Source organism: Euprymna scolopes, chromosome 19 (assembly GCF_053919585.1).
Source record: "Euprymna scolopes isolate OS-2025 chromosome 19, ASM5391958v1, whole genome shotgun sequence".
NCBI classification, from domain to species: domain Eukaryota; kingdom Metazoa; phylum Mollusca; class Cephalopoda; order Sepiida; family Sepiolidae; genus Euprymna; species Euprymna scolopes.
In genome coordinates, this window is record NC_136500.1 from 36,043,900 (window position 1) to 36,066,955 (window position 23,056).

General features: G+C 35.2%; 1 protein-coding gene across 2 annotated transcripts in view; it reads right to left on the bottom strand.

Annotated features, from left to right (window-relative positions):
* LOC145303524 (uncharacterized) overlaps nucleotides 1-5,147 on the bottom strand; it is a 96,585-nt gene extending 91,438 nt beyond the window's left edge. The window contains exon 1 of one of the 2 annotated variants that reach the window (XM_080144976.1): nucleotides 4,917-5,147. In XM_080144976.1, the coding sequence (XP_080001102.1) occupies nucleotides 4,917-4,977 (61 nt within the window). In that variant the 5' untranslated portion in view covers nucleotides 4,978-5,147. The remainder of the gene's footprint in view (nucleotides 1-4,916) is intronic. The other variant, XM_080144977.1, reaches the window with a different exon arrangement.
* Between the last annotated feature and the right edge of the window lie 17,909 nt (nucleotides 5,148-23,056).

The window sequence follows — 23,056 nt, forward strand, 5'->3', positions numbered from 1 at the left end:
GAGTTCCAATGGACAAGGCACTCCAGCAGTTCCTACAAGTGTACAGGATTACACTGAACCAGAGAACACTCTTAAACCTGTTACCAACTGAACTAATGTTCGCCAGAAAAGTTAAGTCAGTGTTTGACAAACTCTTGCCGAAACAGAGTATAGTAAGGAATACTAGGCATACATCTAGAAAACGATTCATCTCTGGAGAGAAGGTACTTTTCAAGTGCTACAAAAACAATGTTGCGTTCTGGGAGCGAGGCATAGTGGATAAGAGAATCGGGGACCTGCTTTACATAATTAAAGTGCCGCAAAATACTCATAAAAAGCGCAAGAACCAACCGAAAAATGTTACTTACAAGAGCATGAAGAGAGTATACCAGATGAGGACGAAGATCCCATAGAATTAATTTATAAAACTTTCGTATAAAGTATGCAAATGGGACCTATGACAAAAATATTCCATAATCATCATCCCATATATGAAGCCATTTTGAAATCCAAAAGGGACTCCAAGGCTTGGGAGGAGGGGGGGTGTTCTGGTAGGATCCACTTAATTAACATACGTGGAGTGTCAACCATATAAATATGGATGGTACCATAAAGACGGAAGAAACCCAACGAGAGACTCAACGAGAGACTCAAAGAGACAACAAGATCGAGAGTCGACGACTATCCAGCTGGCACCTTCTCTAGGGACGGTCTCCCCATGACTATACCAATGGACGCTATGTAAATACGGTATTTACTTTTTTGCTCTCAATATATCTGTTCTATTTTACTTTTGTGTTGTAGTTATTTATTTCTATGTGTTCAGTCGAGTTTCAACAGTTGTGCAGAAACAAGTTTAGATATTTTGATTTTGGATACAAAGTGTCCAAAATTAAACATTGGCGCTAAACATTGTAAACATTGGTGCTACAGAAGCAAGAGTTACACAGCTGCCGAAAGTAAACCAAAGATCCATGGTCTTATTTCACAATAAAATATTATCATTTTAAAATCTATTGGACGTCTGTGCAACTTTACTTTAGAAGCCGCTTTTTAACTCTTAAATTAATTAGATTTTAATGGCCGGCATTTTATTAAAAAGTTGTGTGAATATTATTGCAATCAGTGTAAAGTTAACATTGACTGTATTTTATAAGTGTAAAAAAAGTAATAGTGTACCATGTAAATAAATGAATTTGTCAGTATTTAAAAGGTTTTTTTTTTTTTTATTATTTGGATTATTATTATTATTATTATTATTATTATTATTATTATTATTATTATTATATTGAATGTTATTTGCACAACATTTCAGTTGATGTAACTTCTGACCTTCTTCGACCTTCTTGTGGAACTCAGAAATTTTTTTGCCAAACTCAGGAATCTGCGCGGAATTTCGAACAGAACCCTTTATTAATCCACAAAAATGTGTGGCATAGTAGTAAAAGGTAAAATGCAGTTGTAAGTTACACTCTTCTGGAGGTTGAAAGTTCAATCCTTAGTGTGGGTGACACTCAAAAATACAATTGCAAATTATTAAGGACCTCTACCCAGTCATGGCTGATAGAACGAGTACATACTACCACTGTGCATTAAATACAAGGTTCTGTTTTAAATTCCATGCAGATTTCTGAGTTTGGCAGAAAGATTTCCGAGTTTGATAAGATACACCTGATGAAGACAGGAGGTTACATTGACTGAAACATTGTGAGAATAACATTCAAGACAAGAACAGTAGTCTGAATAATCCAAATAATATGAATTATCAGTCCTCGTCTGAGAAATTCAGAAAAATAAAAGCTTTTGTATTTAAATTTAGACATTGAATGAATTCCCTGGCTTTTTGTAGAGTTATAATTCGATAAATTATGCAGATAGTAAATAGGTGCATCTAATAATTTTATAAATAGACATTAAAACAACATTATCTAAACAGAATTATAATTTTACAACAAATTGGTTCAATTAATAATAATAATAATAATAATAATAATAATAATAATAATAATAATAACCACAATGACAACAATAATAATAAAATTAGAAATCTTGGGAGATTGTTGTCATCCAGATTTTAGGGAACACCACCGGTTGTTGTCAGTGAGTAATCTCTGATGATGACCTGTGTGAGAACTCCTGGTGAGTGCATATAATTATCGCAGGAGAACTAGGAATAGTTTTGAAAAACATGAAAAAAGGCTATGAGAAATAGAAACTAAAGGGAAGATTGAAACTATATAGTCGATAGCAATAATGAAAACAGCTGAAATCTTAAAGAAAATCCTTGAATGTGAAAACTAACTCACATAAGCCACAGATAATAACCAGTGACAGGGACATTGTAGCAGTAATAAAATAAATACAAGGAAGGAACACCACATGAAACCAAGGAAATTGAAACTGATATAAATATTATAAACTGTGACCCTACCCCTCTCAATCCCCAAAATGATTTCAGTCAAGGCTGACATCACACAAAATAAGCGTGAATTATCAAGGAGGATGGAAAGACCAAGAAGAAAGAGCGCTAACCAGACCTCTACTGGATGAGTGTAGAGAGTACTGGGACCCTGAAAGGCTTATTACCATCCAAATCCCAGAAAAGACCAACCATCATTGTCATAGAGAAATCAATGGTAAGCGACTGTTGCGATGATGTAAAGTCGTTTTCAATAGTTATCGAAAGATGGTGTGAGTATTGGAAATCTGGAGAGACTTGTTGTCACACAGACTCCAGGGAACACCACCGGTTATAATCAATGAGTAATCACTGATGATGACTTGTTTGATAACTCCTGGTGAATCATCATCATCATCATCATCATCATCATAGTTGTCATTGTCATAATTGGAGTCTTTAAAGAATCGACTACCAAACTGTCTTATCTCTGGCAAGGTCTTTGTTTATCCCTTTTTCTCCCAATTCCATCCTTATCACTTTCTCTCATGTTTTCCTTTGTCTTCTCCTGCCAACTGACCCTACTACCTCAACTGTTCTACATTTACTAACTGAAGAACTCTCATCTGATATGCAGGTTTGAATGTAACATAAACGAATATCTTGTTAATCTTTCCTAAACATGGCCCCCAAACAGTAGCCCCTTACGTTCAAGTGGTGATATGCTTGGCAGGGGGGGAACATGAGTATAAAAAAAAAACCCAAAATACACTCTCATCCAATCTTTTAATCCTAACCCTAATCAATGAAGCATCCTTTGCACACTTCTCCCTTTACTGTTAGATTTTATCTTCCTTTGAGATCATCAGATCAAAAACACCTTAATCTATAAAATAAAACAGTAAATGCATGTGTGTGTGTGTAAATATTTAACTGATAAACTCTTAAACTACTGGTTACATAACACTGAAATTCCATAAAGTTAGGTACAAGTGTATGTTGATATATTTCTCTGTATAGAATTATTTCTAAACTAATTAACCGATCATCATGAACTTTGAAACACAGTTCCTAGGCGTAAGGGTGGGTAATGTGGGCTGTAAGTTAGTTCAGTTTAGGTTTATCCAAAGAGAGTAAATAAGGAGCGGAAGCTCTACATAAAAATTCAATTTCGATTTTTGTGAACTTTTAATAATAGGTATTAGGCATCAACTGATAAATGTTCCATGAATTTCAGTCTCTTTGGAATATTTTAAAGAATTTTAGAAGGGAATAGTATGAACACATCCTCCTATTCGAAAATTCAAATATTTCAGATTTGCATTAAATTTCACCCAGAGTTATTAGACGCCAATTGAGTAAGATTTCCTGAATTTTGATTTTTTTCTTGAAATCCCTTCAAATTTTAGGCATTATTTAGAATCAAAAATCATGTTATGGATTTTGATCAAAATTAGAATGAAGATTCTAAACGTAAGGTTTAGTATCATTATGTCTTGATTTTATTCTTTTTCGGGGGACATAAAAATCATGCAAAACCGTACTATTCAAGAAATTAATTTTACCCGTTCTGGGACGGGTATTCTTCTAGTTACGTGATAATATTATGCATGTTAAATATTTTTTAAATGACGTCAGCGTAAACTATTTTTTGCTTCGTACGCCTAAACTTTAATAAACTAAAATATTCTGGACGTTTTGTACTGTCATAGTTTCCCAGACACAAACAAAATGGTGGCAGCTACTATGTAGTAACTAGACTTTTTAATCCATTAAAAACCGGCAAAAGTTATACTCCATTGTTAGTATGAGTGCTTTATGGTTGAATATGGTAAAAATTGTGCTCATTTTTGCATTAAATACTAACCCCTAGTAATCCCTATTTATCTGTGCATCGAATGGATACCACAATACTTAGTTTGCTGCACCTTATCATAAGAAGAATCCATACAAAATTTCAGCCAGATTGATTTAGTAGTTTCTGAGAAAAAGTGGAACAGATAGACGGATAAACTGACAGACTAACAAACTAAGAAGAATAAAATATAGCCTGGGTAAATTTTTTAATATATTTTTATATATTGAAATCATTTATTTACTATCGAAATAGCCGTGGGTTTTAAAAGTTTGTGACTAATGTAGTAACCGTTATCCTTCCACTCCTACCCCATTCACCCTCCATAATGAATTATTTAAAAATGAGACATCTTTTTCATAGCAGAATTTCTATTTGTTTGTCTCCCCACGAGGGTAGAGATAGACATAAGACCAGTTTTTAATATGGGTAAAATCCAAATCTCCAAAAAGAGACACTTTGGATTGGGATAAAAATTAAAATTACCTCAGTCTAGAAGAATCTCTCCCACACTGATCGATGACAAAACTGATGAACTATAGTATCAAAACAGATACTACCCTTTATTTCTAGCCAAAGAAACAGATAGTATTCTGTTCATGTTTTTTTTTTTTTTAATTTTCCAAATTTAAATGAGGGAAGCACATTCTGTAGAGTGAATAGATAAATAAATTAATCGCTTACCGGTCAATGCCATTCCAATTGCTGCCCAAAGTAATGTTAATCTCAGGGCATTGCCAAACATTGTTGCTTCTCTGTCAGGTCAGCAGTCCATAGAAAACCAAAGAATTTTTTTTTTTTTTTTTTTGTTACAAAAACAAGTGCTCTAGTCAGTGAGTGAGTATGGTTTGCAGCTATGCTGGGCGTTGCTGACAAAATGGCTTCGTCTGTTGACGAGAAAAGAGTCAAGTGGATGACGGCCACTAGTTGGACATTTGAAAAGGAAGGGAAGAAAAGATGACCCTAATTTAAAGAGAGGAAGCATTTTTATATTGTTTCCTTTTTACTTCGATATGTCTTCAAGAGTACCTGCTTGCTTGGTGCGACATTCACTGTGAGCAGATTGATTTGATTTCCTCCGAAGGAATAAGTTTCTTTGGAATATTAGATCCATAAGAAATCATCGGTTGCATGCATGTCTCAGTCAGGAGAAATCATTTTGACTATAATTCTTACAGTTTTACTTTATAACTCAAACAAATATGGAAAATACTATTAGAGTAGAAGGCTTTTCGGCATCTAGGGACTCCAACAGTGAAGAGGAGGGATTTTGTTGCTTATCGGTTTAATTGGAAGTATGTACGTCGGGAGGGGGCACAAGTAGTATGAGTTCGTTGGTACACATTCCACTAAAATACTTGTAAAACACAGATATGCAACATTGCAACAGGGGTTGGAGCTTGGCCGATAGTGCAGAACCTGTTAGATTTGAGACTCTTTTTTGAACCCTGTCTAAAAGTGTAAGACTAATGGTAGATTCCCAGCCAGATGTGGCAAAGATGCATGGAGTAATTATGATTTTGTAAAGGTATAGGATACTCTCTGGTATAAGTAATTTTCTAGCATTATAAGGGGAGCCCATCTTCTTTGCAGCAACTTTGTTCAAATTCGTATTGGATAGGTTCTCGGGTACAGTGTTATTTGTTATGGCAGTCAGTGATTGAGAAGGTTTTATATTTGTTAAAGAAAAAAAGCTAAGTCTAGGTAGCATTAAATGTTACGGTGCCATTACACGGAACACAGAAGGTCATTTTCTAGGGTTTCTGCTATTACCTTGTATATGTATACATTCGTTTTGCCCTCATGTCTGTCATAGAGTGTGGTGTCATCAACAAATATATCCATCTCGGCCACAATCATATCATAGAGGCCATTTATGAATATCAGGAATAATAAAGGTTCAGATTGAACTCTGAGGCACATCTGCATTAATATCATGTTTAGATGTGTTTAAAACGATCAAAAAGAGAAGAATGATCTCGTCTGTGTTAGTTAATGAAAGATTTGGAGTGTGAACAGACTCATGGTATGAGAGCCGTTCCAAAAGTAATGCCTCCCATTTTTTATTCCGCCTGAATGTATCAGAGAGGATTTTAAATTGCATTGTTATGATGATTTAACTTATGCATTCGTGACTTGAAAGTTTCATCTCTCTATTGAAGATATTGACAGTGTGAGACTCTAAAAAAAGCAATCCCTAGCATGAACGTTCGTCAGAAGCAGAGATGCGTCATTGTCGCACTATTTTATTAATATGGAGATATATATGAGGGGCGTTTTAAAAGTAATACCTCCTATTTTTTTTATTCCGCCTGAATGGATCCGAAGGGATTGCAAATTGCATTGTTATGATGACTGAACTTATGTATTTATGACCTGAAAGTTTCATCTCTCTATTGCAGATACTGACAGTGTTAGACTCTAAAAAACAATACCCTGTCATGGACGTGTGTCTGCTGAAGTAGAGATGAAATAGCTCTTTTTTTAACATTGTAGAGGCATATATTTTTTTACACTTCTGATTAGCTGATATAATGTATTTATATTAAGATTTTTATTCAATAACAACTCAATAAATTCTACAATGTTACGTAATAATCTGTATAATATAGAGTATCACCCCTTCAAATTACTCATCTACTAAGTTTTGAAACTTAGTAGATGAGTAATTTGAAGGGGTGATAAATATTCAACAGTCTTTGCTTTATCATCGTTCAATGATAAACACACTTGGATACAACTTACAAAATACACTCATGAGAAAAGTGTAGCATCTGTTCTGATATTATATTTCATTTTTTCTATCCTTGGTCAGTGAATGGAGAAATCCTTTTAGACTGAGTTACTTTTTATTTTTGTTCCAATCCAGAGTGCATGTTTTTGGGGAGCTAGATCTTCCCCACATTTAAAACAGATCTTGAATCTAACTTTGCTCTTGTGGGAAGCAAGTAAATAGGAATTATGACACACTCGTCTCTTGGCATTGCTCTGATTTTAATTTTGATGTTCTTTTTTCAGTTTATGAATAGTTTGGGATGTGCTTTGAGATAATCTCACAGTTAAGAATTTGAAGTTAGTCGTCAGGGTCCAGTTAGTGTGAAGCCTACTCAAAATTATATATCATCTTATTGATAAGATGATCACCAGCGTGTCCCTGCATATCACTGAGGCAATAAAATCAACACTGTTGGACAATTCTGACTGAAACTTGGTGGACAAACCAAGTATGCAATGAAGTTTATTTGTAAAAAATATGATTGAATAACTGTGTGTATGTTGATGTGTGTGTGTGTGTGTGTGAGTCCGTTCCCTATGGACTCTGAAATGGCTAGGCTTTTTTTTTTTTTTAATTTCATTTAAATGTACTTTATGCACCTGGGAGTGTTCTTAAAGAGGTTTTGTACAGATTCCAATAAATATCGAAAATTGAAAAACTCCGATTAAAGAAGGAACAGTTCGCTTTTGACAAAAGTTAACACCTTATACAGCCTAACATCACTAATGCATTTGAGGAGCTTTTTTACTGCATAAGCATAAGGGCCTGGCATATAAAATTAACAGTAGGTTATTTGAAAAGACATGGATACGTTTGAAATGAATGTTTCTGTTTAGAGCACAATTGAACTATGATACTTGACTTTTGTAATTTAAACTTTCAAGCCAATATATGAAAATAATTTTATAAGATTAATAGTAGGTTCTCTGCAGTGCAATATAGATTACAACTTATTGTAGAGTAAGTCACTACAAAGAGACATCTGAAGCTTCCTCCCGGTGCCCCATGACTACAGTAGATAATCAATCGATCTGATTGAAAAATGGGTGATTTCACCGATTTCGATGACAATAAAAGTATTAGAAGTATGGAACATATGTTGATCCTCATTCAATTCCGGGCAACATCAGGTCTCCTTGTTAGTTTTATGTAGTATTAATGGAGATTTTGTATCTGTCTGTCCGAAGCAAAAACTATACTATAACTTCTATATTTGAGGCTGAAACTATACTATTACAATCCGTCAGTGCTCAATTCAAGGAGGGAGGTTGTGAAGTATCTGTTTTGTTGTCAGGATACTATTCTTCCAAGCATTACTCTCTCCGTTTTTTAGGGGTAAGAGCTGGCAGTGTAGTATCTGTTATATGGTCATGATATAATACACTTAGGGATTATCTCGTTCTTTTTAAGGAAGGTTATAGTGTAATATCCTCCCAAACATTACCTTCTTCTTAAAAAACAACTGTGGAAATTTCTTAGGATCCTGCTAATAATCATAATAGTCCAGAAAACACTATTGGCATTTCCAGTGACAACTTAATGGCAAACAGCTGGCGCGAGAATGCAAAGCAAGTGGAAATGAAGACTGAAAGAAACAAAAAGTACTCAAATTCTGGTAAATCTGGATCACTCAGACTCCAGGAACCATCAACTGTTTTTACATTTGGTGATGACTCATATAAGAACTCTTAATGAATAATAAATAATCTAACATAAAAAGTTATTGTCGAATTCTTATTTTCTGACTAGAATATAGCATTGCATTTGTCAGATCGATATTTGTCTGGCCAGTGAATTACCAAAATTTTATAATCTGTATTATTCACATAATGAAGCAGTAATTCCAATCTATTTCATCGACTACATAGTCTATCTACTCTGTGGAAAATTCATCATTTATTTTCATTGAAAAGGCAACAGATATGCATGTGTGTGTGTGTGCGCGCGCATGTGCATGTGTGTGTGTGTGTGTGTGTTTGGTTTGATTTTATTTTTCTCACTTATCAATAGTTTAATGGCGAAATGCAATTATCAATGATTCTTTGTATATGATTTATTGAACACATGTTTCTATTTTAACAATGAAGGCAGGATTGTGGACCTATGCTTTCCCCAACAGTATTAGTGCAACACAAGTAGACACAATAGATTCAGTAGGATTTGTATTTACATTGACTGATTTCATTGTTTCCACTAGTATCTATTAGATACTCATGTATCCAGCGTATATATTTGTGGACACACACACACACACACACACACACACACACACACACACACACACACACACACGCACACACACACACACACACACACACATATATATATATATATATATATAATATTAAAGCTGAGTTAATTAACATTTGTTTCCATAAGGCTTTCTTCCAATATATTTAACCACACAAAATACATATTAGAATATTCATCTTTGTGACTGAGTAAAGATTTTTTTAAATTTCCATTGTTAACTGTTCTAATTAGCCGTATTTTTGCAAGTAAGCGAGCCATCTCTTACGAACTTTCTATCTATCACTTTCAACCTCTCTCAATGTATGTTGTTCATCACCTGCTCTTATTCTACACATCCTCTATCCCTCCCGTTTCCACCATTCTCCCACACTTTATTAACAGTTAGTAACAGAACGTAATAATGAGAGGAAAGAGTGTAAAGACAGGAATAGTACAAAAGTGAATATCACCACTAGCAGTAATACTATTTAACCCATAGTTGGAGGGGGAAAGAGACAAAGAGGGTGATGGAGGTGGTGGATGAGTTTTGATATCTTTTTTTTTTTTTTATATTTTACTGGTTTTGTCAACTTACTTTTTCCTGAATCAAACAATTACACCAGAGCTCAATGGATAACCAAACGGGTCATGCCTTTTTTTTTTTTCTCTTCTAGTATCTCAATTAAATTTTAATTTTGGTCCTTAAAATGGTTATATTGTGTCGAGAAGTCTTTCAAGTGTTTAATGTGTCATGTTCAATTGGGTTGAAAGTTTGCCAGTATCAGATGACAAACTGTCGGAAAGATAGTAGGCAGAAAGTTACACTAATGATGTAGGAAGCGGATATAAAAGGGGGGGGGACCCATATGCACTAAAATATTGTTTTGCGTAGCGTTGAAGTGATTTAATGACGGAGAAACAGATAAACAAATAATAGGTAGAAAATACTTATATTGCTTAACAGACATCACAATAAGTGGAGAATCAAAAAACTTTAAGGTGTATGAAATTAATGTTTATATGTTTAGACGGTTAGAGTGATCATGGTCTTTTTTTTTTTTTCTACATGGGGGTCACCACTTATCAAGGCCCGAAGGCCACTCAGGGATAAGGGTTATTGCGTGTACAGTAATCAATGAGATAGTATTGTAGTAATCATGTGTTGGGGGTTTTGATAGAGTGTCTTACTTAAGGGGGCAGTTTGTCAGGAGTTTGTTTATGTTGGACTTGAAGACGTCCAAGTTGTAGTCAGGTGGGAAACAGGCAAGCGGCAGAGAGTTCGACTGGCGTGCAGTTCTAAGAAAGAAGCTTTGCTCATGGTATCTACGTTTGGATTTAGGCACAGATACGGAGTGCGCATGCGAGCTTAATTAACCGACTTTAATTTAATTTTAGAGTGCTCAACTATAAGAACCGAGTTCTTAAAAGGGCTAACATAATTATTACAATAATTATTTTTTTGTAACAGAAGGGGTTAAATGTATTATCAGATGTATCGATGAGAACGTTCAGAAAGGGAATTTTGTGACTGACGTTGGATTCAATCGTGAATTTGAGAATTAAGTTATTTTGGAAGAGGTCCTTAAGAATTTTTTTTAACAATCATATCGGCTTTTATCACGACTTTTATCGGTAGCCACACTTTTATGACCTCTGCTTTTAGTAGATCTCGTAGGACTGGGTGTGTGGTGATTTTATTTGCTGTTTTAAATTTGGTTATATTTTCATAAAGTAGTTTTATTTCTGCTTGTTTTGTTTTTGCCATCTAACTGATGGAATAGGTGGCAATTGGGCCCGAGGTTTTGTAGCAGACGAAAATCACAACAAACACAAGCACAAGCAAATTCTTGTGGCTGGAAATTTTGAATCCACTTTCTTTCAGTCTTATCCAAGCAGAAGCCAGCCCTCGGTCACGTGACCGAGTGTATAAAACGTTAAACCAGCAATACCCTCTCTCTTTCTTCCCAGATCTTCGACGGACAACTCCAAGAATTTACCCAGGCTACGGGCTTGGGTTTCAACTATGACATGAAAACAAACAAGCATACATGGCTATCTACGCATGCGGTACACACACTCTCTTTTTACTATAGGACTCTTTATTAATATTTTGCCCCCGTCCATACATGAACGCACGCTCCTGCTACTATCTTTTAGGAGACAAATAATCCATCCTGGCTACGAGCCATAACTTCAACACATTCACACATCAACATTTTTCTCTTTCAAAAGACCTGCCTAATCTTTAATCTACGTCTTTACACAGGAACACTTTCAATGACTTGCCCTTTTTCTGTACAACCCGTTTCCTTATTCTTAATAACGAATATGGCCGTTTTTAAATGTTAGAATCAGACTCTCGTCTTCTTAATTTTTACCGTTTATATAGTAATTTCAAGGCTACAAGGAGTTTATGAAGCATAAAAACGATGTTGCTGGGTTTTTTTTTTTAATATTTTATTTTTTTATATTTCCGCTACATTTTGTGATTAAGAGCGGAGGCTCAGGATCGCTTGAAATATAAAAAAAAGTAAAACATCTATAAATATAAAAGCGAAAATGTATGCATGTATGTATGTATGTATGTATGTTTGTCTGTGTGTTCGCTTTTTCTGTATGTCTACAAAAGGCTTCTTTCAGAGAAGCGGTCGCTCGCTTCACAACTTTTTAAAACTTTTTGTATCACATATAAATCATAATATCTCACAGTTAACAGTGAAGCTCGCCTGTCTATTTAATTTGCTCGATTTCGGGAAGATAAATATTCAGCATTTGTCGCTCGCCGCATGTGGGTTAGTCTTTTTCCTATAACATCTTGGGAAAATAAAAATCCCGCAGTCAAACTTGACCTCATTAACTCATTAAAACGGGCACCTGCCAAATCCAAGTAATTAAATAAATTCAAACGTGTTTCTGCTAGCATCTCGCGGTGGGGCAATGGTTAACGTCGCACGCTTTTTTTTTTTAACACTTTAATTTACAACTTTGCCTCAAGGGTTCGGGTTTGATCCTCATACTTACCTACCAAAACATTTTTTTTAACCCCCCCCCCCACGGAGCTTCCACACACACCTCCAAACACCCGGGCAACGCCGGGTACTCCTCGCTAGTCTATAAATATAAAAGCGAAAATGTATGCATGTATTATGTGTGTTCGCTTTTTCTCTATGTCTACAAAAGGCTTCTTTCAGAGAAGAGGTCGCTCGCTTCACAACTTTTTAAAACTTTTTATATCACATATAAATCGTAATATCTCACAGTTAACAACGAAGCTCGTCTGTCTATTTAATTTGCTCGATTTCGGGAAGATAAATATTCAACACATGTCGCTCGCCGCATGTGGGTTAGTCTTTTTCCTATAACATCTTGGGTGAAAAAAAAAAAAAAAAAAAAAAGCGTTCAGCAGTAAATGAAGGTACTATCCTTAGCCCACAAGTAGAAAAGAAGCAAATTAGTTTTGAACAGAATATTAGAAAAAAAAAAAAAAGTAAATAGAATATCAATTGAATAAAATAAAAATTAATAAAAATATTAATGAAAATATTTTTAACTCAAAAACTAAAATGTTGAAGAACTACAAGGACAGGAGTGCTACCATTAAAACAAGCGACTTTTTGTGTTTAAGAATTTATTTTGCTACATAGTCACCATCATTCTCAATCAATACACTTTTACCAACCTCTTTTGATGGTTTGGTCGTAAAAGTTTGGAGCATGCTTTGTCACCCACATCTTAGTTACCACTCTGAAATCGCCGAAACTATCTCCTAATTGTGCTAAGATCAACTGCATCGACTTCATAAACATTCAACAGGCGCTGGTGGATGTTGATTGGTTCAATTTTTTCTGCGTGGAGGAATTCAATGACGCATCTCTGCTCCCCATGCACATCTATAACAGGGGTTGTTTTTTTTAGAATCTCACATGTCAATATCTGCAACAGAGAGATTAAGCTTTTAGGTCATGAATGCATTTCAGTCATCATAACAATGCAATTTGCAATCATCTCTGATCCATTCGGGCAGAATAAAAATAGGAGGAATTATTTTTGGAACATTCCTTGTAAATTGAGTGATGAGAGTCCAACTTGAGAACCTTGTGGAATGCAGACAGATTCCCTGATTATAATTACTCTCACGTCTACTTTGTCACTATCAATATCCCATCTATGCATTAAATAGAATCTCAGCTTTCCAAGAACAGGAATAGGGTGATCAGAAGCTGAAGATCCCAGTGGAGACAGAACCGAAGATGAGCATAGCTCAGGGCAAGTTGTGAGGAAAAGGTCTAGGAGACTTACATATTGACCATCAGCATCAGGCACACGGATGGGTTCATGAATAATCTGAGTTAGGTCATAAGCAATGGAGGAATCGTGACGGAACCTCCCCTCATCATCTGCCTTGTTTGATTGGGCTAACCATTCTACATTGTGAACATTGAAGTCTCCACAGACGTGAATGTTAGCCGAAGAATGAACAGACAGGATGTGGTCAATTTTCTCAGATATGCTCTTAAATATACTAACTCCACTGTTATGGGGGTGATAGAGGGCAAATATAAACGCAGTAGTGTGAGCAAGTGCAATCCAAAAGCACATATAGGGCAATTTAGGGTCTTCTCTGGAGATATCCCTACCACATGGAAAGCCATCTCTAATGTAGGCACATATCCTAGCCCATATCGATTTTGTGGGCCAGATTTGGATTTTAAATTAGAATATCCTTTAATTACAAACTCATCTAGGGAAATAGTCGGTCCAATGCCAGTTTCGTTTAGGAAGAATAGGTCAGATTTGGTCTCCTGTAATTGGATTTCAACATCTGGAAGGTTGGAACGTAGACCCCTGATATTAGAGAAGGAGACATAATAGTGGGGGTCTATGTTGGAAGTTGGAGTTCTGGGTTTAATTGTGTATTTTTTCTGGAGATTTTTATGATGGTGTTTTAGGATTTATGGAATAGGTCGACAGACTTGGTTAGAGCAACCCAGAGAGGGAAACTAAAGGAAGAAAAAGAAGTGAAGAAATATTTTTTGTTTGTAGACCATGATAAGGTAAAGCCTTAACAATTACCCACTAATATGGCATCAAGAAGCCCCACCAGAAGCTACTGCATGGTCCAGAATCCATTCACTAAATGCTGGAGAGTATGGTGGATAAGGCAAAATTTCGTAGCCCAATTTGTTCAACTTCTGCATGGTTGGTTTAGCTGGTTTCTGATTGAACATGCCAGGAAGAAAGTGTATTTCAAAATCTCCAGCTGTGAGAATTCTCTCCTGCTTATGTTTGTTGAAAATTTGTCTGCTACACCATCTTGTATTCAACATTGTGAAAAGAAGATATAATTATTTTAAAACAACAGTAATTTAAACGATTAAAGAGAGCGAAACATACTCTTTAAAATAATATATAAAGTAAAGGTATTATAACGAAAATTTATTTGAAAATACATAATTTGAAATAAAAATTTTTTCTTGATTTAATAGTTTTATTTTTGACTAAAATGAATAACAATACAATCTTAACAACTGGAATAAAAATATATTTTTGTTTATGTGTTTTTTTCTTATTTTTGTTGCAAACATGGCTTTTCTTACATGTCCTTCATTATTTCATTGTCTTCTGACATGACGCTGGGCGTTGGGTAAATCACAAAGGAAATCTCATTTTGAATGGTTGGCCTCGAAGATGTGCCACCCTCTTCATATTTCCTGTTTGTTTCTTTATTTAGCCTTACTTACTGCTGTTTATCAAATTCAGAAGGAACACACACACGAATTCACACAAGCACGAATGCACGTCCCCCCCACCTCCACACAACAATAACAGATAATTAAAAGAGGCATGCCTTAATATCTATTATTATAATTATCTATTATTGTGATAAAGATCTATCTGAAACAGGATTAAGTTGCTTGTGTGTAGATAAGATCTGCTGTCTTAAATCAGATCTGTTCCGATTCCTTGAAGTTCATTTTCTTGTGTCTAGAATCCTTATTCCAATTTTGATCTAAAGTGATTTGGATTATAGAAATTGTCTAAAATTTTTATCTGTAAGTCTTTAAGAAATTTCATTTCGCTTAATTGGAGCCTAATGACTATGGATCAAATTTGATGGGAATCTGAAACATTCGAATTTTCAAATAGGAGATTGTGTAACCGATATTGTGCCCCCTAAAAACCTTTTAAAATACTCCAAAGAAAGTTAAATCTGGGGAATATTTATTAATTGATGACTAATACCGATTGTTAAAATTAAAAAAAAATCAAAGGTATCTGAATTTTCATGAAGTACTTCCACGTTTTACTTTCTTTACATGAAATTAAACTAGATATAGCCCACCACATTTAAACCTAGCAGCTATGTTGCAAAATTCATAATGATCTGTTAATTAGTTTAAGAGTGAATCTTGTACGAACACACACACACACACACACACACACACACACACACACACACACACACACACACACACACACATAGGAGAATGAGGAATGGTAATTCACTTAAAGAATTGTTTGTAAATAAGTATGTGGAAGGCTGATAGCAATGCTGAAAACAGGCATAGTGAAAGAGAGAATAAACAAAAACAAACAATGGAAAACAATTTTTGCAGTATTAATCTTTACAATTACCTATAAACTAGCGGGCCACCAGGTGTTGCCCTGTCGTAAATTATGTTTAAATATGATATTTTAATTTATGCAGATTTCGTATTTATTATTATAGAGCCAATTCTATATTGATTATTATATTGTACCCAATATATAGTAGTTATTTAAAAAAAACAAGTTTTAAAAAAATTACTTGCATGCAATCAGCTAGAATCGAAACCAAAACATCTAGCACTCCAGTGTTATTTATTACCATCTGAGCTAAGTCCATATATATATTAAAAATTTAAAAATGAACGTAGTTAAACATATAAATGTGCATTAGTGCGTGCATAGAAATGCACGTTTAGTCAACTTACACTTGCCAAGTTACAATTTTTCCATTTTAATTCCTTGGCAGTTATTTTTACCAAATAAAAACCAAATCAAATTTGTTCCATGGGTTCAAATATGTATATCATAGTTTCAAGTTTAAAGACCAAAAATTGACAGAGTAGTTAAGTAGACCGTTATTCACACATACAAATAAGGTTACTTGTATATATATATATATATATATATATATATATATATATATATATATATATTAGCAGCAGGCCGGTTGGCATTACCTTGTCATAAAATACACTTAATATATTTTAATTCATGCAGTTTTCGTATTTATTATTATAAATCCAAATACTTTATTGATTATTATATTGCACCCAATATATAGTAGGGATTTTAGAATTAAAAAAATATATATAACTTGGGATGCCATCAGCTAGAACTGAAACAAAAACATATAGTTATCCAGCCTTATCTGTTATTTTTTATTTTTTTACAAAAGAGTCACCACTTATCAAGGCCCAGAGATCACTCGAGGATAAGGGTTAATGAGTATACTGTAGTCAATGGGACAATATCGTAGTAATCGTTAGTAGTGACAATTTGGTAAATTGGATTACTTAAGGGGATGGCTCATCAAGAACTTGCCACATTTGACTTTGAAGACAACCATATTTTAGTCAGTTGGAAAGCAGGAAAACAGGACAGAGTTCCACAGGCATTCAGTTCTAAGAGAGAAGCTTTGTTTATGGAATCTATGTTTAGATTTAGGCACAGATAAACTGTGGGGGAAATTATTGATAGTGGTTTCAGCTAGACGAGTGTTTTTCATGAAAGGAGGAACCATAGTTTGGAGCATAAGCAATGGGGGAGGGACCATAGATTGGAGCCCAGACGAGCATTTACCATGAAAATAACGATTAAGCAGAGACAGGCTCACAACGTCTCTTCTGTGGGAAAGAGGTTGCAGGGAAGAGAAAAGGACATCCCCACTAGGCTACAAAGTCTGTTTTGAACTCTATCAAGGCAGGATAAGCTACTTCTAGCAGCTCCTGCCCATACTCCATCCTTGGACGTACTTGGCTCTTATACAGATAGAGAATTGCATCAACAGTGAGATATCTACTGGAGCAGTAAAATGATCCCAACAATTTTACCAGTAGCCTTACTTTTTCGCCCTTGACTTTCATGTCGATCTTGTCCAACATGCACTTTTCTTCTCTCTCGACCATGTGGAGTATTTTTCTCTCCTTTTCTAATGATGCAAGCTCATCCACACTCGCTAATTTACATACATGCTTTAATGGCTGCTGCTGCTGCTAATATTTTCATTAACCAGCTATCTTTTGGCTCCTGCTGATATTTTCACACATGCCCATATGCGCTCTGTTACAAAAGCTCAAAAATTCACAAACTAAAATACTCACCTTGACAGTTAGACAGTTCAAGTTTTGTATTTGCAAAAACATTTATGAGTTTAAGTGAGCTTCCAGATCTGTTAGGGGCCGCTGGTAGATCCTCCTTCAACTGTGACAAGTTCGAGGTTCCATAGTTTAGCGATTTCTCTTATCATAAAGACTTCAAAAGTTAAACAAGTTCTTGGCATATAAATATCATCCATTGTGCAATGTTCCCGAACAGAGAGAAATATCAAGGTCCTTCTAGATTGAGGAATGAAGGAAGTTTAAATTTTGAAGGATCACAAATTTATTATCACAGCAAGTTGAACATAAATCAAGGTCCAAATATGTTTTCCAAATGGAAATATTTATACAGATCCCATCTTAAGGTTTAGTAGGGGAAGCTTTGAGTTCCTTGAAGCTTACTGCTAAATATGGTCGAATTAATTTGAGATGAGGTTTGACGTGACCTTTGCTGTTAAAGGATTTTCGTTGAAACAATTCCAATACGTCTCATAGGATTCAGATTCAAACAGGAACTGAGAAAATAACACAACTCAAATTCCTGCCTTCATCGTTAAGTTTCATTTTTAAATGACAAAAATGTTTTTATATAATTCCCAGCATGCAACAGGAAGCATTTTAGCAGTGAATTTTCAACACACTTCTCCAAAAAAGGAGCAAAAAGCAATAAATATTCCTTACTTTTGTTTTTGTTTATTTTAATGTTTGCACAAGATGTCTCTCCATCTGTAAATTCTACAAGTTAAACCTTCTAAAGATTTTTTTTTTTTTTAAATTCAATTTTAACCCCAAACAGGCACAGTACCACTTTGAAACAGGGGGCTACTATCGGGGACATAAGTTGCAGGGGTATTATGAAGGGAGATGAGTAGCAAGATGTCTGTTCATATTACACTTGAACTTCTGCATGTCAGTACAGTTTGGAAAGCAGAATCCCGGAAGGGAGCTCTAAAGTCTAGCAGTTCTGGGGAAGGAACTATTGGGGTAGAAGACTTTTTAAATTAATGTTCAATTTTAAGTAATGCTACTAAAGCAAGACTAGTACATATTTATAGAAAAATACTAAGCACAATTTTATAAGATTTACAAGTAATGACTAATTGATTGTTTTGTTGTATTTTAACTCAACGTTATATAAGAATTAAAGAATTGATTGCTATTTATTATTATTATTTTTTAGTCTTTACGAATATCTTTATTTATCCTAAATAAGACAAGTAAGATTCATTGCAGGTGCTTTACATATTAGCATTTGCTGGAGAAGGCCCTTTTTCCCCTCGGGGAAGCTGCCCCCCCCTTTTTCTCCACATTAAAAAACGGCCTTGTACCTAATTTGCTCAGTGGGAAAGCAAATAAATAAAAGGCCTTTGAACCTTACAATCTGAATAAAGTTAATCTCCACAAGACTCTTCCTCAGAGACTTCCACACATCCAAATTGGTACCATCTGCTGCATTCATCGCAACATATCATTGGGGAAGAACCATCATTTTTAACAGAACAAGAAAAGCAGAAATGAAGTCCGTCTACCTTCTTCAAATACAATCTCTGCATGATCTGCAGAAGAGACTTCCTAATTTCTAAGGGATACAAATGTTTTAAGGAATTGATTTGTTGACAACCATCCTTTAAAACACAGCTGGAACTTAATGCATCTAAAACCAAGCTTCTATCTCCATACCATCTATGCTCTGATGCCAATCTGGCATCGATTGAAATGAATGGCTCTCATCTTGGGGAGACTTCATGTTTTGACAAGCTTCTGGGCTCGACCTTTACTCCTGACCTGAAATAGAACATGTATATCAAATCCATTGCTAAGGTCACTGGAAAAATGATGGGATTTTTCTACCACTCCAGTAGATATCTCACTCCTGATGCAATTCTTTACCTATATAAAAGTCAGGTATGGCCAACGATGGAATACTGTTGCCACATCTGCGCAGGAGCTGCTAGAAGCAGCTTATCCTGCAAAATAGCCTTTGTAGCTTAGTGGGGGATGCCCTTTTCTCTTCCCTGCAACCTCTTTCCCACAGAAGAGACATTGCGAGCCTGTCTCTGCTTTATCATTATTTTCATGGCAAGTGCTCAGCTGAGCTTCAGTCTATGGTCTCCCCTTGCCAAACTTTCATGAAAAACACTCGTCTAGCCAAAACCACTATCAATAATTTCCCACACTCTTTATCTGTGCCTAAACTTAAATGTAGATTCCATGAACAAAGCTTCTTTCTTAGAACTGCACATGCGTGGAACTCTCTTCTGATTGCCTGCTTTCCAGCTGACTACAATCTGATTGTCTTCCAGTCCAACGTAAACAAGTTCTTCATGAACCGCCCCCCCTAAGTAATCCAATTTACAAAATTTTAACTACTTATGTTTACTATGCTATAATCACATTGACTAATGTATACCCATTAACCCTTATCCTCAAGTGGCCTCTGGGCCTTGATAAGTGGTGAGTCCTGTGTAAAAAACAAAAACAAAAAAAAACAAAAAAACTCATATATCCTTCTGACAAATGAGACGAAGTACTCTACCAAGATTCTAGAATGGTTTGGTTTGGCGACTTTACTAAAACGATGTCTCCTGTTGCAATTTTCTCAGTACAACGATTCATCATATTTTTTTCTTTTCTCTCACAAAGTTCAACGAGGATCAGAACAGAGGTTATCAATCTCATTGTCTCCCACCAATAAACGTGGGTTATAATCAGTTTATATGAAATGATTTTGGGTCAAAATGTTTAGATCTGTTCCAGAAGAATCAATATAAATGAGTAGTTTGTCATTGACAGCCTTTTTTCACATCAGAAATGATAAGGAATCAAAATATTCCAATTCCTTTCTTCCAATTTCTTTCTTCAAATTAACTTGTTCAAACATTATTTAACCGCCTGTATCATTCTTTCTCACACACCTTCGTGCCAAACGGAATAAAGAGAAATGGTGACAGGAGTGATTGATATCAATCTAAAGTGTTCCATAAATTTGTCGGAAACAAATACTTCCGACCATATAATTCCTGCTGTTAAAAAGGTCTTAGCATTATCTAAATAAACATATGTAAGCACACTAAATAATTTTGTGAACCTGAACAAATATCAGTAAAAAATGATCGAGTACTCATGTCGAGCAGTAACTCCAAGTTTGGAGACTTGTACAAGTAAATAACAAGATGTACATTTTGGTTTCTCCTCCATTAAGCTTTACCCAATAGCAACCAGTAAAATCTACACCCACTTGTAAGAAGATACGAACAAAATTAACTCTGTGCGTAGGCAACTGAGAGCCTGTTGGCACTTCAAAAGGTAAAGAATGTATCCTTTTACATACAGGACAAGGTTGGATTACAGCCTTTACTGATTGTCTTCCTTGGGGAACCCAGAATCCCATTAACCTTAATTTTGTTGCGTTTGTGCCCGTGTGACAACAATTTAGATATGTTTCATTAATGATTAATTTCATCAGCTGATGACGCTTTTCCCAATAGGATTGGGTGTTTCACTAGATAAGGATAGATATTCGAACCCGGAATACAACCTGAAGATCAAATCAAACCTTTGTCATCCAAAAACATGCCAAGACTGGCTCCTATTAACAGCACAGTTCTTACACGTTTTATTTAAATATTGAAGCTTCTTTGAGAACTCTTCTCTTTGCATATTTGCCAATAGCAACTATTTCGCCATTTTGGAGGTATCTGATTGTTGGCGCTTCAATTTGTCAATGGATTCCAAAACTTTTTTTAATACATTAATCACCTTAGTTATTGAAAAAGACTTAGAAATCTCTAAAGGCACGAGTTTTTCAATAGAGGCATCATCTGCATACAAGCATGAGATCATTTTCTTATTCATGTCATTAAGACACAGAAGGAGGACTGTCGGCCATTTAATACTGACCTGCCTTATCCAATTAGGACCACGGATCCATAAATCAAGAGACTGCAGAAGAGGAAATGCTCTGAGTAAGTAGGTCTGCATGATTCTCCAATCTTTGAACATATTTGTAAAGAACTGGAGTGTTACATTCATTCTTCAATTCTTCCACCATTTTTTTTAACATCCTTAATGCGGTTTTCAACAAATATATTGCCCATTGTTGAAAGTCCAACAACTCCCATCTTATGATTATCTCTCTTTGATTGTAAATATCCCATAATTCCTTTTTCTTTGTTCTCAATAAAATTTTCTTCTTTCGATCTGTACACATGTGCTATTTTTCCTCCTTAGAATTTCTGCTTGTTTTTAACCTCTTCCATTCATGATGCAATTCTCAGCAGGTTATGCAGCCAGTAGAGACAGTAGAAACCGCTGGAGTAGAGATGAAGCAAAATACGAAATTTGAGAAGTTAAATTCTTAGGCCATCTTTGTATGCTTGGTCTAAAAGACTCCATTTTAGACGTAAACCCTATTAGAGACGAACATGATAACACAAGAACTAAAGAAGCCTATGGGGAGCTCATACAGTTCCTAGATGACAAAAGCCTATCTATGATAATGAGCGAAGCTACTAATAATGGAAGAAAAGCCCTCGGAATATTACGCGAATACTATGCAGAAAAAGGAAAGCCGAGAGTTATTTCTTTATATATCCAACTGACATCCCTTAAAAAGGAAATTGATGAAAACGTCACGAACTATATAATAAGAACAGAAACCGTTTTAACAGCTCTCGGAAATGGCAGACAAACAGTGATGGATGATGCCTTAATAATCACAATGATACTAAAAGGATTACCGAGCCAGTTCGACCCTTTTTCTATTTATGTCACCCACAGCAACAAAGAACTAATGTTTAAAATCGAACTTCACAGCTTTGAAGAATCGTTGAAACACAAAGACAAGTTGAGTAGTGACGACGTGATGAAATCGATTTTTTCTTTTTTTTTTTGAGAAAAAAAATAATAAGAATAAAAACAATAGCCGTGACAAGCGACCCACCTCGTGTTTCACATGTGGTTGGAAGGGACATATATCCAAAGACTGTCCCAACAACAACAACAACAAACGAAAAACTTGCTGTAACTACAGTAAAAGCACTGCTCACAAGAGAGAATCTTGTTGATATAAATGAAGGGATACCATGAAAAAGGTGACAGATAGCACAGAAGCTACATTCGCATTCAAAATGGAGGACTATTGCACACGAATGCTGATATCACCCATGGGCTTACTAGTCGATGCAGGAGCAATCTCCCATACGATTAGAAACAAAAATGAATTTAAAAATTTTGACCCCATGTTTCAGTCAGAAAACTACTATATGGAGTTCGCAGACAAAATGAAAACTAGCGGCATAGCACTAAAAAGAGGAGATACCGAAGTACGCTGACTAGGCAGGAATGGAAGCTACGTCACTGTTACCCTAAATATGGCATTACTTATACCCTCCTACCCACAGGACATTTTCTATAAAAAAACGCTACTAAAAAAGAAGATGAAAATGTAC